Here is an 18,236-nt window from a genome sequence, read left to right as displayed (position 1 = left end):
TTTGTTCCATAGTGTCTTGAAGATTTTCTGGTTTTCTAGTAGTCCCTTAAAGAGTGAAAATATTTGCTGGGAGTTATCATAGTCTGCCGTATTTTCACCTAATACTATTTGATAGCCCACTAAAAGTGAGATTGTTGGCACAGATCAGACACCTGGAGGGAGAGGGGCCAGCCTTGGGGAGGGGAGGGCATCAGGAAGGAGAAAAAGGTGCTGATAGGAATGAAGCTGGGCTTCAAAGACAAACTTCTCTTCCTGAATTTTGCCTTGGTTTTGTCTCTGAAAATACGATTTCTAAATCATTGCTATATAGTTGATATAGAGGGCCAGGATATTCAGAGACATTTTTCCTCTCTGTTTCCATTCTTTTCCAGTCCAGTGTAACAGCATCGTCTTTGGATTTGGGTCTAAGAATGATGAGTATACTCTTCCCTGTAGCAGTGGCTACACTGGAAGCATCACGGCCAGGTGCCAGGCCTCTGGGTGGCAGGTCGTCAAGGAAACCTGTGTGCTCTCTCAGCTGGAAGAATTGAAGAAGGTAAAGCATTTCCACCTTGCAGACTCACCTGGTTTTGAGTTTCACAGTGGGCATCTCCCAGTGAGCATGGACAGGTAGAGGGTAAAACACATCAATTTGTCTCATTGGCGAGTGCTCAGAACTCAAGGGTGACCTCAGAGCCTGGCAAACCCAGGGAGTGGAGGCTTGAGTAGCAGAGTCTAGGTGGCAGCTGAGAAGGTCAGCAAATATCAGAGTCGATGGTTTTGGTGGAGAGGGGTTCTGCAGAGGAGTGAATCAATGTTGAAGAGGTCTATGATAGATGATAGAACAGCAACTAAGCTGGCCTCAGAAGTCCAGAAAACCTGGGAACCAAAGATCTAAGTGAAAGGTATGAGTCAGAAGCTATAGTCTTAATACAAGTGAGGATGTACACATGTCAGAATTTGGGGCAGGGAGTGGGTCAGGCAAAGGTGAACCATAGAGAATGATAGAATTGCAATGGATCTTAGGGGTCATCTGGTTTACCAACCTCTTTTATAGATCAGGAAATGAAGGGCTAAGGGGCTAATGGTCCCTTTGGTAGCAATAGTGCTGAACTAGAAGCATGGTCACTTGATTCTCAGCCCAGTGCTGTGACCTCCACATCATGGTCTTTTAGGAAGATTCAAGTATTTAAGACAAAGTAGATAGAAAGATGGAAGCAAATGGTGATGAATTAGGACTCAAGCCACAGGAAAGAGCGACTCCAAGACCAGTTCACAGATACTGTTCTACAAATAGATCCCCATATTGAGCAGAACTTCTCTCCCAGCCAGAGACCTGCTTTTGCAGTATAAAACCCCAGAATGGTCTTTATATCAGGGACTGTAGAATGTTTACTTCTCCCTTTCTGAACCTTAGTTTCCTTATCTGTAAACAGGGGAGAGAGATTGGACCAGATGGCTCCTAGAGTCTCCTTGCTCTTGCCTTCTTTGCTTCCCATCTGGACATGGACCATAGCTGGGACTAGTCCACCCCAGGGTGTGAGGGCAGGCAGATCTCAGGTGCCCTGGGCAGAGAACAACACTGTCAGCTGAGAAGAGCAAAAAGGAAAATTGGTGGGATCTGGGCTCCTGGGTTGACTTGTTTTGAACAGAAGGGAATAACCCTTCTTTGCCGCCTTCCAAGCCAGCTCAGTGTAGTGGAAGCAGATGGGAGCCTCAAGGAAGAAGTAAAACTCCAAATTCAGTGACAAAGTATAGTCATATCTCCACATGTGTCCCTCTGTCTTCTCATCCTACCAAGGATTTCTCAGCATAGTATAGTGAATATAGCATAGGACTTAATGCCAGTAGACCCTACCTTACCACTTCCTAGCTGGGTACTGTTTGGAAAGTCACTGAATCTCCCCGAATATCAGTTATTGTATAATTAGGATAATAATTTATATGAAAATGCCTTTTAATAAGTCTCTTCAAGTTTCAGTTTCCTTAATTATAAAATAAAAATAATAATGGTACCTGCCTCAAAGGGCGGTGAAAGGATTAACTCAATGAATCCCTAGTAAAGCATTTAGTACAGTGTCTGGAACATAGAAAGCACTGAATAACACCCATTGTTGTTATCATTGTTATAGAATCATCCTACATTACAATGCACCATACAAATGTTAGTGATATATGGCCAAGAAATATGATTTAAATTTGATGAAACACAATCATTTTATTGTTTTTTAGAGTGTAACCATTTTTATTTCTAGAATTTCGGTGTGATCGCAGGTAATGCCACTGAGGCAGCTGTGTCATCTTTTGTGCGAAATCTTTCAGTCGTCATTCAGCAAAGCCCATCAACCACAGCTGGGAATCTGGCTTCGGTGGTGTCGATTCTGGGTAGCATTTCGTCCCTGTCACTGGCGAGCAATTTCAGGGTGTCTAATTCGACAATGGAGGTATGGTCTGCCTGTGCTTGAAGGGCTCACTTTAAAGATTTTATTTATTTATTTTTTCCCCCCAAAGCCCCAGTAGATAGTTGTGTGTCATAGCTGCACATCCTATTCTAGTTGCTGTATGTGGGACGCGGCCTCAGCATGGCCGGAGAAGCAGCGCGCCGGTGGGAGCCCGGGATCCGAACTCGGGTCGCCAGCAGTGGAGCGCGCTCACTTAACCACCAAGCCACGGGGCCGGCCCTGAAGGGCTCACTTTAAATGCTTCATCTCACAGGAGGAACGACAAAAGCCTAAGTTGATGGGGCACTGTTGAGAAAGACCGGAGGAAGAGCCATGTAACAGTCCTGGTGCCAGCTTTACTGCTTCCTCTGCTATGTACGAGGAACTCATGGAATCACTTATGTGAGTTCAAAGTAAGAGGGAGCTGCCCCTAGGCAGGCTGCCTGGGCAACACCTGGCTTAGGGGAAGCCTTAGTGCCTTTGCACCATATGACTCAGGCACCAACTTTTAAACATCTGTTTGCAATCTATAATTGTTGTTTCCTGTGGCCATAAGCTCTGACTTTAGCAGCATATATTTTAAGAACTCTCTTTTTTCAACTGGGAAATTCAACATTTAGTATAGATATTTAAAAATTAACTTAAAAATTGCACAAATAAGTCTTGGTCACTCTAAGAAATGCAAAAAAGCAAAAATAAAAATAAATAATCTGTAATCTGGTCACCCTAGAATAGCCACTGCTTACATTTTAGGTATCACAGTGCCTAGAAGAATGACAAGTGACACCTAGCAGGCACTCAATAAATATTTGTTAAATACATTCCTTCCAAACATTTTGGATGTATACAGTTTATATTTTAAAGTATATAATATTTTACAAAACTGGATCATATAATGTATAATGTTAAATAATCATACAATTATACTTAACTATATGAGGTGAGCATTATGTCAGAGATGACATTAAATATGAATAAGTTAAACTTCCTGAATCCGAGAAAAGATGCTCAGATTTGTTTGAAAAAAAAAGGCTGACCACATGTTATTTACAAGAGACTAAAACAAAAATTTAAAGACAAACGGCTAAAAATAAAATAAAGGGCAAAAACACAGCAGACAAACACAAACCAAAAGAAAGGTTCCTGGGAGGGAGTAGAAGAAGCGTGCTAGGGGACTCTGGGCCAGAAGCTACCGGGGGCTCTGGTAGGGTAAGACTCTGCCAGAGTGACAGACGCCTGCGGCACAATGCCTGGGAACCAGAGCCACAAGCAAGAGAGGGTCCTGTGGGAGAAAGTGGCACCTTTCAAGGAGTTGTTTGGAAAAGGAATCCCTCAAACTAATACTGACCCTTAAAACCCACAACAATTCAATGCTTCCTTGTTACTTGGGTACGGTTTTAAAGGATTTTTGCTTTATATTCTCCTCTATTAAACAAAAAGTCATAAATACACAGGAATTACAACTTGAACTTCCATGACATGAATTTAGAACTTCTGATGTTAGCAAAACAAACATAATATGGGAAAGCAGTTAAAAGTCATGTCTCACTCTTTGAACCTCAGCCTGAGTAGTAATGCAGTCATGTCTGCCATCTCAGGAGGAAGCAAATGCACACTGTCGCAGCCGGAGTTGCAGGGTTCTTTCTCACTCACTGAAACCCCGATGTGCGTATGTATGCCCTGGGGTGATCACTCCCGAACTTACATGATTCCGCTGACTCAAATTTCTTAACCCAAAGCTTCTACTGTGCAGAACAACTGAGATGAATTTCGTTGATGAGTTTTAGTGTGATCCTCAACTGAGCCAATTCTCTGGGCAATTTTCCTGTACTACATACTAATGACTATTCACTCTTAGTCCTTTGAGTTGTTTACTCAAAATACAAACTGACTTTCACCTTTGTATTTCAGGATGTCATCAACATAGCTGACTATATCCTTAATTCAGCATCAGTAACCAATTGGACAGTATTGCTGCAGGAAGAAAGGCGTGCCAGCTCACGATTACTAGAGACGTTGGAAAATATCAGCATTCTGGTACCTCCGACAGCTCTGCCTCTGAGTTTTTCTCGGGAATTCATTGACTGGAAAGGGATTCCAGTGTCCACAACCCAACTCAAGAAGGGTTACAACTATCAGACTGAAATGTTTCAAAAAAACACCTCCATTCCCATCAGAGGCCATGTGTTAATTGGGTCAGATCAATTCCAGAGGTCCCTTCCAGAAACTATTATCAGCATGGCCTCATTGACCCTGGGGAACATTCTACCCATTACCCAAAATGGAAATGTTCAAGTCAATGGGCCTGTGATATCCATGGTTATCCAAAACTATTCCATAAATGAGATTTTCCTGAATTTTTCCAAGATAGAATCAAACTTGAGCCAGCCTCATTGTGTGTTTTGGGATTTCAGTCATTTGCGATGGAACAACGCAGGCTGCCACCTAGTGAATGAAACTCCAGACACGGTGATGTGTCGATGTACTCACCTGACCTCCTTCTCCATGCTGATGTCATCCTTTGTCCCCCCTGCCATCATTCCCATTGTGAAATGGATCACCTTTGTGGGCCTGGGCATCTCCATGGGAAGTCTCATCTTATGCCTGATCATTGAAGCTCTGTTTTGGAAGCAGGTCAAGAAAAGCCAGACCTCACACACACGTCATATTTGCATGGTGAACATAGCCCTGTGCCTCCTGATTGCTGATGTTTGGTTTATTGTTGCTGCAACTGTGGACACCACGGTAAACCCTTCTGGAGTCTGCATAGCTGCAGTGTTCTTGACGCACTTTTTCTACCTCTCCTTGTTCTTTTGGATGCTCGTGCTCGGCATCCTGCTGGCTTATCGGATCGTCTTCGTGTTCCATCACACAGCCATGCCTTTGATGATGGCTGTCGGGTTCTGCCTGGGCTATGGATGCCCTCTCATTATATCTGTCATCACCATTGCGGTCACACAACCTAGCAATGGCTACAAAAGGAAAGATGTGTGTTGGCTTAACTGGTCTGAAGGGAGCAAACCTCTCTTGGCCTTCGCTGTGCCTGCACTGGCTATTGTGGCTGTGAATTTGGTTGTGGTGCTGTTAGTTCTCACGAAGCTCTGGAGGCCTGCTGTTGGAGAAAGACTGAGTCAGGACAACAAGGCCACGATCATCCGCATGGGGAAGAGCCTCCTCATCCTGACCCCTCTGCTGGGGCTCACCTGGGGCTTTGGCATAGGAATAATGGTGGACAGCCAGAATCTGGTTTGGCATGTTATTTTTGCAATACTCAATGCATTCCAGGTGAGAACAATAAGAATAACCTCTTCTATCATTAGGTCCTTGGAATAATTATAGAGAACTGAGGTTGGTAAAACCACTCTGGAGGCTATCTCATCTCCCTGTCTCCAGCAGGACAGTAACCAAAACTGTCTGGCAATGTGAATAGAAAAAGAAAAAAAAGGATCCATTTTTCCCAACAGTTACTCTCATACTGAAGCAGAATATTGGACTTCTCCAGTAATCCATTCCAGAGTCTTAAATCTGTTAGAGTTTACGTAGCTAACGTTAATCCCTCTTGCTGCTGACTCTTTCTCTTGTGCAGACCTCTGTAAAGCCCAGAGGGAAAGAGAAATAAATCAAGACTACTTGTTGACTCTGAATGGTGCATAGGAGGTCCCTGGAGTGTGATAGAGCAGGGGCTGGCAAACTGCAGCCAGTGTTGTTTTTGTAAATAAAGTTTTATTGGAACACAGCCACGCCCATTCTTTTACATATGGTCTGTGGCTGCTTTCGTTACACTGGCAGAGTTGAGCAGTTGCAACAGAGACTGCATAACCTGCAAAGCCTAAAATATTTATCTGGCTCTTTACAGAAAAAGAGCACCGACCCCTCCTGCAAAGGATGGTTTTTACACGCTGCAGTTAGAATGTGTTCAGAGAGTAAGTGACTAAAGTAATCCTTAGGTTTTGATGAATCTGGAAGCGAGTCTTCAATCCTGGTTTAATGAAGGTTTGCTGGGTCTCCTCTGGACAATGACTCAGGGAATTGGTGGGTAAATGTCTGAGCTCTAGAGTTAAATAGATCTGGGCTCAAATATGTCACTTTATCAACTGTGTGACCTCTAACAAATCACTTAATCTCTCTGTCCCTCAATTCTCTCATCTGCTAAACAAGGATAATATTATTAGCTATATCATAGAGGTGAAGATTAAATGAGATGACTTAGCACTTAGCACAGTGCCTGGCACGTCGTAAATGCTCTGTAGGGGTCTCCTGAAAGCAGCTGGTTCTCCACCTTCTTCAGCAGACCAGTGGACGTTTAGATGATGGTACAGATGGCAACCACGGAGAGCACGCACGCAGTGGTGGCAGGTTTAGGGAGCTCCTGTCGAGAGCAGACCCATGGCGATGTGCTGTCCTTACAGGCACCAACTGAGGGTGCTCTGACTGGGAGGAGGATGTCAAGGTCTGAGAAAGCCTCCACCAAGGGTTCTCCAAGGGCTGGACTTGAGGGAAAGGGGGCTGATATAGGGCAGCTCTCTCTGCTTGGCCTTAGCGTTGGCTCTCAGTGCCTGCCGCCACCATAGATGCTCAGGAAATGTCCATTAAATGCCTGTTCTAAAGAAAGACTAAGATATGGAAGCAAATGGAAGTTATTTGTTTTGGGTTTAGGATTACACAAAGGAGAAAATGAAGCTCCACACGCATTTAAAACTTTATTCACTCAATAATTTATTTACTTATACATTCAATGAAAAAATTTTTGAGTACTTTGTGTTATGCCAGGCATTGTGGAGATCACACAGTGTCCTTGACTTCAGGGGGCCCATAGTCCAATCAGGAGAGAGACGAGAAATCAACTTCAATGTTGGGTGATGGAATAGTATTACATACAAATGCTTTCTTTTCTGGAAAAGAAAAAGATAATATGTGTGATTTATTCCTTTTTTCTAAGGGGTTTTTCATCTTATGTTTTGGAATCCTCTTGGATAGTAAGGTATGTGTATTCATTTCTCTCTTTGTCCCCAACTCAGGCATCTAATCCTTCCCCTTCAGTTCTGGGGCCCTTATTCATATAGTAAGATCTTGGACTACAGGTACTTTGTAATAAAATTCCATAATTTTGCAAAATGCAGGCTCAATCAGGAGATAAGAGAACAAAACAATCATCGCTGATAATAAAACTACATGGAGCTAATCACAACTTATAATGTGAACATTATAGAAAAAAAGGGAAATTGTTTTTACTTTTAATTTTTCTACCTTAAATTACGGTTTTGCAATAATTCGAAAGCAAAAGTATTTTCCTTAGGGGTGAATTTCCTTTTGCTCCTTTTTGTTTTGTTGAGGAAGATTCACCCTGAGCTAACATCTGTTGTAAAGTTTCCCTTTTTGCTTGAGGAAGATTTGCCTTGAGCTGTCATCTGAGCTGTCATCTTGAGCTGCCAGTCTTCCTCTATTTTGTATGTGGGATGCCGCCACAGCGTGGCTGATGAGTGGCATAGGTCTGCGAACCAAAGAACGGGAGCCACCAAAGTGAAGTGTGCCGAACATAACCACTATACCAAAGGGCCGGCTCCTCCCTTTTGCGCCTTTGATTAATTTACCCATTTATTTAGAATATGCCGAAAGATATATCTACTTCTATATTTGTAGAGTTTTATATAGTAAATATTAAATAACCTCTAACATTAAATAAAATTCCTAATGAAGGACGATCAGTGTAAGTGAAAGACTGAGAAAAAAAATTTAAATAAACTTGTTTCATTATTTTTCCCAAGCATTGAGCAGTTCTATTGAGAGAGGTAAAGACAGTAAGCTAATAGACATAGACTTTGTTTTAATAAGAAGACGAGAATATTTTATAATTAGTACAATTGTTGCACATGCACAAAACTCTTGTTTACAAGGAAGCAATTTGTTGTTCTTGATTGGACTAAATAATTCCCTTGTTTGCACCATTCACATGGTTGGGAAACTCTTCACTTCAAAGGTAAACTTCAATTTAGGAATTATTGCCAGTTACTAATGTCTAGAATCTGAGTTATTATGGCTTTTGGTACTGTTGTTCTTCATTTAATTCTGGATTTGTTTATAGGTAAAGAAAAGAAATAAAAGAAAATAAATGCTTTCATCAGATACTCATGCTTATGGTCTATTAAGTGCTTCCAGGAAATACTATTATTAAATAACAATTTCAATCTGCAGTTTTGTTCTTGATTTGTCCATGTGTGATTGTATATGTGTATCTCCTCAATATTTTTTGTTGCCCTTATAGCTGCGACAACTGCTGTTCAACATGTTGTCTCCTTTAAGCTGTTGGAAGCAAGCATCAAAGGTAACTTTCTCCTACTGCCATGGAGCCAACGCATGAAGTTCCAGTTTTGCATTCTTCTCTTTATGTGGTCCCACAGCAAGCCCACTTGTGCATAAATGCCTTGAGCTTCTGTCACCATTATGTTCCTAATATCTGGCATGATGCCCAGCACATAGTCACTACCCATTAAAGAATTGTTGAGTGAGGGAGTAAATGAATGAATGAATGAATGAATGAATAAGAAGGCATGGAAAGCTTCAAGGATGCTCAAGCATCAAGGTCTGTGGGTGCTATTGTGAGCGAATACCTTTGAACAGTATTGTTTGCTTTACTCTGACTTGTCTCCCAATATCTAGAATTAGTAAGGCCCTTTTCTCTGCTTGACATCCTGGACCTCCTGTAGACCATTTTTCCTTCTCCAGAAAAGCAAAGGGTGAAGTCTTGATTAACTTCTCGTGTAGAAAATGCTCTCTGTGACTCTTAGGCTGGGATAACTGACTTTGACCTTGTAATTTTCGCTCTGAAGTCTACAAACTGACAAGTGTGTATGGAAACGGGATTCCTGTTTCATTCTTTGACACAAAAGTACAATTCATATGAAGAGAGTATAGTTAGAAACAAAAGTACTTGCATCCATATTTTGCATTTTTGATGTTAATTTAGACTTTTCTCTTTCAGCAAGACACTGAGGGCCTTTCAGAAAGGGTTCTAAAGCAGAGATTTCTGTGTCTGATAAAAGTCAACTGACTTAAGTGCATGAAAACCTACACAGATGTCTAGAGATTTTTACAAAGGACAACAATATAACCTTTTGAAATAAAAAACAGTGAGGAAATTAACCTCTGACATTAAAAAATTTTCCTGGGTCTGCATTTCATAGTAGAGGACACTGATGAGAATTAGAAAGCCGGTGGCCTATGTGCTGGCAGACCTGCCCTGTATTTCTGTCTCAGTAAACAATTGACCTTGTGATCTTAGGAATGTCACATGCTACCTTTTGGTTTCAATTTTCTCAATTGTTAAAAAGAAGTGTTGGACTGGTTACTCAAAGCAGAAGTCCTAACATTCAGTAATTTTGAGTTTCTGTCTTGGAGAACTCAAATCTCTTGAACCAGAAAGTGTGACACTGATGAATCGTTCACCACTCTTAAGAAAAGGAGGGAGCTACAGCACATGTGACTGCATTAAAGAAAAACCTTTAGCTAATAGTGAGACAGGACACTCCCCACCCTCCAGAGCAGGAAGTCAGAATTTTTTTTTTTTTTTTTGTGAGGAAGATCAGCCCCGAGCTAACATCTGTCACCAATCCTCCTCTTTTTGCTGGGACAGACTGGCCCTGGGCTAACATCCATGCCCATCTTCCTCTACTTTATATGGGACACCGCCACAGCATGGCTTGACAAGTGGTGCCTCTGTGTGCACCCGGGATCCAAACCTGTGAACCCTGGGCCGCCCAAGCAGAGTGCGCACACTTAACCACTACGCTACCGGGCCGGCCCCAGAATTTTTTTCATTTGAAAACCAAAGAAAGAAAACCACCCAAAAGTAAAAAAATGAAAACAAAAGTAAAGATGCCTGACAGTGTTTTTCCTCCCCGTTTCTAACGTGAAGTGTTGATACTTTTCAGAAGGCAGCAGCGGTCAGTGAGGGCCTTGCATCTTCTGGATTTGTACCCCTTCTCCAATTTTGTTTTCAAATCAGGTGACAATAATGGGATTTTTGTATTCTGGTTAGGTGGCTCATTTGCTTAAAAATAAATGTACATTTGGCAGAAGAAAAGATGAGTATGTGTAATTTTCTGAGGGAGTGTGAATGTGAAAGGAGGAACCCAGATTGCAGTGGTTGAGAAACGATAAGGTGAGGAAGAGATAACACTTAGCATGAATGCTTCTCTCAAGAACCTTGCTTGTGAGTGAAAAGAGAGTGAGGGTGGTAACCAGATGCAGACATGGAATCTGCAGTGACAGGGTAGAGCTGAGTTGCCAGGATGTGAGCAAGTCCATATGTTGGGAGGGATGAGCCAGCAAAGAGAGAGTTTGAAAATAAAGAGAGGAGGATAATTGACAGAAGAGGATTCCCAGGAAGATGGATTGAGTGGATGTGCTGAAGATGGAGGGATTAGCCTCTTCCTAGACTCAGGAAGTATCAGGCTGATGTGGATTCCCATCAACATGTACACACTGATGTTGAGAGAATTTAGATCTGGATACCTTCTTTTTTTTTTTTTTTTTAAAGTAGGAGACAAGGCCATCCACTAAAAGATGGGAAAGGGATGGTGAAGTAGGCATCTTGAAAAGAGCTGTGAAAATTTGGATAGTCGGTTTAAGGGAATGGAAGAAGAAGCCAACAATGTTCTCAGCAAGGACCATCCCTCAGGCTACCATAACACTGTATGGACCACGGTGTGGTTTCTCTCAAAATCCTCTCCCTGCTGAGGGCTCAGGGACCCCTCTTGTCCCGTCCATTGTCCCTAGCCACATTCTCTGTAACTCTTCACCAAAAGGCCGACTCTGGTGGCCTCTACAGACTCTCTGTCTACAAAGAAGGGATTTATGTAGTCTTAGTTCCAACAACTCAGGTCCTGTTAGTTGACCAACAGCTTAAACTCATATAACCTTACATGCCTAAAGAGGCTGCTTTTCTCGAGACCGTGTAGAGTCCCTGAGTGTGTTGCAATCTAAGATTCTTCTCTCCAAATGGGGCAGGATGCAGTTTTAAATGCAGTGATCATGGCCTTAGGATTTTTCTTTAGGGTTATAGTATTATATATTTGCTGAGCTCTAAATTCCAGAAAATCAATTCTTTTGCTTTGGAACTTTCAGACGTTTCTCATTACTGTCTCTATGATAATTTTTTTTTCAGAGCTCAATGTGATAGCTGCTTACATATATCAGTGAAAATCAGGAAGCGATCACTGGGATGTCTACTGCATATAACAAGAACCTGTTTCTCCCATCTTGATTTAGCTTCCTCATGACCTGGACTGTAGCAGGAAATGGAACTTATTCCTTCCGATATTCCTGGCGTCTAACACAGTGTCTGGCACACAACGGCACTCAATATGAGATGTTAAATTAATGAATAAATCAATTAATGAGTGGGAAAAGGATATGATGTATCTTAACACTGTTATCTTTTCCAATAAGTTCATGTTCTTTATTTGAAATACTTTATTTCAGTTTGATAATTCAGTTTCAAAATTTTTGAACTCTGCTTAGCCTCTGCTCCAGTAACCAAAAGATTATTCACAAAGAGATTTGAATGCTAAGATAAGTGAGAGTAAAGCAAAGCTTTATGCGAGACAATTTTTACTAGAAATATTGTCTTTCCTTTGTGGGTTCCTCTTCTAGTGATAAATGTGTGAATCAAAGAAATGTAAGCAAGTTGGGCCGGTCCCATGGCTTAGCGGTTAAGTGCATGCGCTCTGCTGCTGGCGGCCCGGGTTCGGATCCCAAACGTGCACCGACGCACCGCTTCTCCAGCCATGCTGAGGCCGCGTCCCACATACAGCAGCTAGAAGGACGTGCAGCTATGACATACAACTATCTACTGGGGCTTTGGGGAAAAAATAAATAAATAAAATTATAAAAAAAAAAAAAGAAATGTAGGCAAGTAAATGGAAAAGGATAATATCTCCTTTAAAATTGTTTTCCAGTTTGTTGTAAAAGTTGTGAGAATTTATAGGGACACAATATTCACTTAGAAATAAGTTCTTAGGCATTTTTATTTTTTGTGTGTGAGGAAGATCAGCGGTGAGCTAACATCCATGCTAATCCCCCTCTCTTTTTTTGCTGAGTAAGGCCGGCTCTGAGCTAACATCTATCTTAGGCATTTTTAAATAGATTAAAGCAGAAGAAAGAGTAAGGAAGTAAGGACTCTAATTTCTTGAAAAGAGAATAGTGCACTATACAAATGGAATAAAGGATCATTAATAACATCAAGAAGTCAGGAAATGCAGACCATCACTAAAAGAATACTGTTAATGTCCATATGACTTGTTTTTCTTTTATGCAGCAAAAATCATCAGATTTGTCTGCCAAACCAAAACTCGCAACGCCTTTCAACCCATTGCAACACAAAGGTGAGTTACAATAAACCAAAGGTTATAAAAGGTAGAAAGAAAGAATATGAATACATCATATGAAGAAAATTCAATGGCAACTTTAAAAAAATGCATGTGACAAGTGTGAGGGTATCAGCTGGCCACGTGTTCAGAGTTCATCAGGATGATGCTCAAGGATGACAGAACAATGTTGGAGATTTGATGCTCATGGAGACCAGTGAGTGTCTCTTTTAATTTCATCACCAATTACCACCATTTCCTCAGTTAGGTATTATATAAATCTGTGATATTAATCATCAAAGCCACAGGGTGAAGGAGAGTGGTTAGACTAACAATTGTGTCCTTACTGGAGAATCAAACTCTTGTGCCAGCTGCTGAGCAGTGGGCATGGTGCCAGGTGTTTGTGCCCTGAGGTTGGACATATCCTCCTCCTTAAAGTGTTCCTGGAGAGGGAGGAGCCACCACCTGCTGTGGGTGAGAGAGCACTGTCCCTTCTGCCTATGACATGGATTGTTCCTGTGCTCAAATGTTGGCTGTTCCTAAAGTCAATGATGCTCAGCTACTGGAAGACTGATATTTAAGCACTGCAAATAGTCCCAGTATGCCTGGAGGAGAAGGGTGGAGCATGGGGGTTGAGGAAGAGATACTGCATTACAAGTTAAGTTGAAGTCATACTTAAGTGCCTGAGGCCCATTTCACATTAAATTATGTTCATATCCTTATTAAGGTAGGGAAATGGGTGACTCATTTTAGATTCCAATGAAAACTATTTGAATTCCAGATAAAGTTTAAGTGTCTGAACTTGAAAAAGCACTTTCCTCCCAAAGTGTTCAATGTGCTCATCTGGAAGCCTTGAGTCTTGTTGACACTGCTACCAACCAGCCCTAGTGCTTTTTACAAATCTCTTTACTTTTTTGGGCATTTATTTCTCATCAGTAAAATGAAAAACTAAGAGATCACTAAGGTTCCTTCCAGCAATAACATTCTGTGATCTCAAATCTGCTTTATCTCATTTCCCAGCAATATCTGAAAGATATGGTGCTTCCCTTCTCACAAATGCAAGCTTCTAGGGTATTAATGCAATGCTGTGCCTATCGACCAACTATACTCTATATCTTTCCCTAACATCTTCCTAAATCTGTCCAGAGTTGTAATGAATTGCATAGGCTTATATTCATTTTGGTCTCATGCTTGATTCCAACTTAGTAGCAGTAATTCCTACCTCTTTTTCCTCCTTTAGGCACTTACGCGCTTTCTCACACTGGAGAGTCCTCAGACGACATCATGCTAACTCAGTTTTCTTCAACTGAATAAGGCTGGGAACCATAAAATCAAGGAAATTTTTTGGAACAATTTGACATTTAGAGCTAAATGTCAGTGAAGAAATTATGCTCAATATTAGAAGGAATTTTTCTGATTTAGGAGTCTGGGAGTTTTCAGTGGCTTCATCACTGCCCTCTTTATTGTCAATTAAATGGAAAGACTTATTTCCATGTGGTTTGATTCAAAAGAATTGCCGCATAAATGTAGATGAGCAGGTTTTGTCGGAAATTATGTCAGTTGTACCAGCTTCTCACTGCCACAAACTATGGTTTCTTTTTGCATAAAATAACATTATTCCTGTGGCACTTCCAACCATCTGAATTGGAGTAAGAAACCTTACTTATGAAATTAGTTGTGAAATTTCACAGCTTATGAAATTGCCTTGCATAAATTGATGGACCATGTTCTCTTTCTTATCAAAAACTCATTGGAGGGGCCGGCCTGGTGGCATACTGGTTGAGTTTGCGCACTCTGCTTTGGTGGCCCAGGGTTTGCAGGTTTGTATCGTGGGTGCGGACCTACACACCACTTATCAAGCCATGCTGTGGCAGGCATCCCACATATAAAGTAGAGGATGATGGGCACGGATGTTAGCCCAGGGCCAATCTTCCTCAGCAAAAAGAGGAGGATTGGCAGCAGATGTTAGCTCAGGGCTAATCTTCCTTACACACACACACACACACACACACACACACACACACACACAAGTCATTGGTGCAAATTTCCTAGAGAAAAGGCATTTCCCTCCCAAATTTTCCAGTTAGATTTTATGCTTATTTTTGCTTTTTAGGTCTAGTCACTTAACTTTGAAAATTAATCAGAAGGAAATGAAATAGCTTTGTAGCTCGTACTCCATTCTGCTTTTAAGGTAGAGTTTTGTATAATATAAGGTAATCAGGGGAGTGACGTCTCATAACTTTTGGGATATCCTATTGGGTAGAAGTAAGTCACAGGTCCTGGCCACACTCAAGGGGAGGGGATTTCAAGAGGTGTGAGCAGCAGGAGGAAGGGGTCACTGGTGGTCACACACATGAACTCTCACGGGTAGGCAGTTAGAGAGGAGACAACAGCAACAGAACTTTGGAAAGCAGGTGGTGGAGTGCTAACTGACTTAGTAGACCTAAGAAAGCTAAATATTAAGCCAGCAGCAGAGAAAGCCAACAAGCAACCTGCTTTACACTGCAGAATCCCTCAAGAGACTCTAGACTTGGCAGCACCACGTTCCTTGAGAAGTGTAGTCAATGTAGAACTAAACAATATAGTTGGTTCAAAGTCAATTTAGGAAACAGATTCTTAGATCCCTCACTAATCCCACGCTGCCAAGTAACTGTCCCTTCCTACATCCTAGCAATAGATTATATGAAGATGTGGGAAACAATGGGATTTTGGGATTGGGAGACTCCAGAAGCAGTTGAGGGAGAGTTTAGTATCCTGAAAACAAGGAGATCAGTGAAAGTTGACATACAAGACCAGCAGAAAGACTTACCTCCTCCAGGCAAGAGACTGGGACAGTCGTCTCTGGAGAATCTGATCATACCAGGAGAAAACACTGAAAGATACTGACTTTGGATATTTGCTAACGAAATGTTCACCCAGATCACCCTATAGTGAAGCCAAGAGTCAACATACTCACTGCGTACACAGACCTTCCAATCAACTATGTAATGTCTCACACTTAAAAATAACCAAACAGTCACGGATCACTAGGCACTCTAGGAAAGCATCCAGTATTAAATGCAGAAGCCAAAACAAACCAAAAAAGAGACAGAAAGAGCCAGTGTGGTGTTATCTAGAATCCTGCCCTGTTTGACTAGAGGGCAAAGAAGAAACAGAGAAAGGCAACTTCAGGGAAAAAACAAGACTAGGAGGTGGGGGAGGGGCAGGGATCAATGTTATCCTCAAACAGGATGTTGCCTTTAGGAACAGGATGCTGTGAAAAAGGAATACTTGGGCAAAAAAAAGTATCTTTGAAACTAAAAGTAGGATAGTATAAATAAAATACTTCAATAGAGAGGTTGGAAGATAAAGTTGAGGAAATGACCTAGAAAATAGAAATATAGTCATCCCTTGGTAGCCACGGGGGATTGGTTGCAGGAACCCCATGGATACCAACATCTAAGGATGCTCAGTCTCTTATATAAAATGGTGTAGTATTTGCATATAACCTACGCACATCCTCTCATATACTTTAAATCATCTCTAGATTACTTATGTAACTGCTATGCAAATAGTTGTTATACTGTATTGTTTAGGGAATAAGGACAAGAAAAGAAATCTGTACACGTTCAGTACAGATGCAACCATTGTAGGCCTTTCAATTCAAGCTTGGTTGATCTGTGAATGTGGAACCCGTGGACGTGGAGGGCCGACTGTAGAAGAAAAAGGTGTAAAATCAAAGGGAAAAAAATTAGAGGATGAGGCCAAGAGTTTCACCATTTGAATAACAGGATTTACAGAAAGAAAGGCTAGAGGAGTAGAAGGAAGGACATCATTAAAGAAATAGAGAACAATTTTTGGCCATTAAGGGACATGAGTTTCTCTAGTGAAATGTTCCACCAAAAGCTCAGTGTGACAGATGGAAATAGACCCACAGTTAGACATGCTATGATCTGAATGTTTGTGTCCCCCCCATCCAAATTCATATGTTAATACCTAACCGCTGATGGTATTTGGAGGTGGGGCCTTTGGGAAGTGCTTAGGTCATGAGGGTGGAGCCCTCATGAATGAGTTTAGTGCTCTTATAAAAAAGACCCCAGAGTTTCCTAGCCTCGTTCACCATGTGTGGACTCAGTGAGAAGTCAGGGGTCTGCACACCAGAAGAGGGCCTTCCCCAGAACCCAACTGTGCTGGCACCCTGATCTTGGACTTCCAGCCTCCAGAACTGTGAGAAATCAATGTTTGTTGTTTATAAGTCACCCAGTCTATGGTATTTTGTTATAGCCGCCAGAATGAACTAAGACCATTGTGAAATTTTAGGTCACAGAAGAAAAAAGATCCAAAAATTTTCAGAGAGAAAAAATTGGTTTTACATAAAAAGGCAAAATCAGATTATCAGAACTCTTCACAGCAACATTGTAAGCTAGATAACAATGGAGAATGCCTTCAAAATGTTAAGAAATGATTGCAACCGAGAAGCAATTAACGTGTGGGAAGAATGAAGATATTTTCAGACACAGAAATTCTTGATAAATTTTCCTGCAATGCTTCCTTTCTCAACAGCTTTTGGGGAATAGACTGCACTAAATGTGGCAATAAACCCAGAAAGAGGAAGACTTGGGTCCCCCATACTTTTGATACGATAGAAGAGAGAGCAGAGGGAAACTTGGGAGTGGGAGTAAAGACTGCTACCCAGGCAAGAGCTGTGGGGCAGGTCCAGACCAGCCCTGCAGGGTAGACTGCTCAAGAAGGTGAAAATGATACGATACCTAAAGTATTCAAGTGTGATTTAGAGGAGATTTACATACCTGGGGGTGGGTTGAGGATGGATTTTTTTTTTTTTTAAGATTTTATTTATTTTTTTTCCCCCCAAAGCCCCAGCAGATAGTTGTATGTCATAGCTGCACATCCTTCTAGTTGCTGTACGTGGGACGCGGCCTCAGCATGGCCAGAGAAGCGGTGCGTCGGTGCGCACCCGGGATCCGAACCCGGGCCGCCAGCAGCAGAGCGCGCGCACTTAACCGCTAAGCCACGGGTCCGGCCTGAGGATGGATTTTTGATAAGAACACAGAAATCCAAGCAAATAGAAAAAGTGTTACATCTAACAGAAACAAAATGGTGTGCAGAACAGGAAAAGCAATGAAACATACTACCCAGCTCAGCTATGAGCAGAGTATACAGAGTGCCAATAATGAAAAATGGTTTTAACATATCCCAAATAATAACAATATAAATATATTGGGAAGGTGGAGAATAGGAGGTATATTTGGGGGGATGGCAAAGAGAACTTAACCTTCATTCTTTGTTTTTGGAAATCAATAAAACTAAGAAACCAAGAAGTAACATTATAATCATGTTATTTAGAAATATGAAAATAAATGTCAAAAGAATAAACTAAATTAGTTAAAAGAGATTGTCTCTGAGAAGCAGGGAATTATAATTATTTGACTCTTGAAAGCATATTGATATAACT

General features: G+C 41.5%; 1 protein-coding gene across 2 annotated transcripts in view; it reads left to right on the top strand.

The window, feature by feature from the left end:
* ADGRF1 (adhesion G protein-coupled receptor F1) overlaps nt 1-14,414 on the top strand; it is a 38,463-nt gene extending 24,049 nt beyond the window's left edge. Inside the window, exons 8-14 of one of the 2 annotated variants that reach the window (XM_004424046.3) lie at nt 372-535; nt 2,235-2,423; nt 4,332-5,705; nt 7,360-7,401; nt 8,683-8,742; nt 12,736-12,802; nt 14,025-14,414. In XM_004424046.3, the coding sequence (XP_004424103.1) occupies nt 372-535; nt 2,235-2,423; nt 4,332-5,705; nt 7,360-7,401; nt 8,683-8,742; nt 12,736-12,802; nt 14,025-14,098 (1,970 nt within the window). In that variant the 3' untranslated portion in view covers nt 14,099-14,414. Of the gene's footprint in view, nt 1-371; nt 536-2,234; nt 2,424-4,331; nt 6,148-7,359; nt 7,402-8,682; nt 8,743-12,735; nt 12,803-14,024 lie in introns of those variants that run through there. The other variant, XM_087437877.1, reaches the window with a different exon arrangement.
* Nucleotides 14,415-18,236: the final 3,822 nt, after the last annotated feature.

Source organism: Ceratotherium simum, chromosome 13 (genome assembly GCF_057802395.1).
Source record: "Ceratotherium simum simum isolate JZ-2026a chromosome 13, ASM5780239v1, whole genome shotgun sequence".
Taxonomy (NCBI): Eukaryota; Metazoa; Chordata; class Mammalia; order Perissodactyla; family Rhinocerotidae; genus Ceratotherium; species Ceratotherium simum.
The sequence above is the reverse complement of the archived record's forward strand: the minus strand, read 5'-3'. Positions and strand labels throughout refer to the sequence as shown.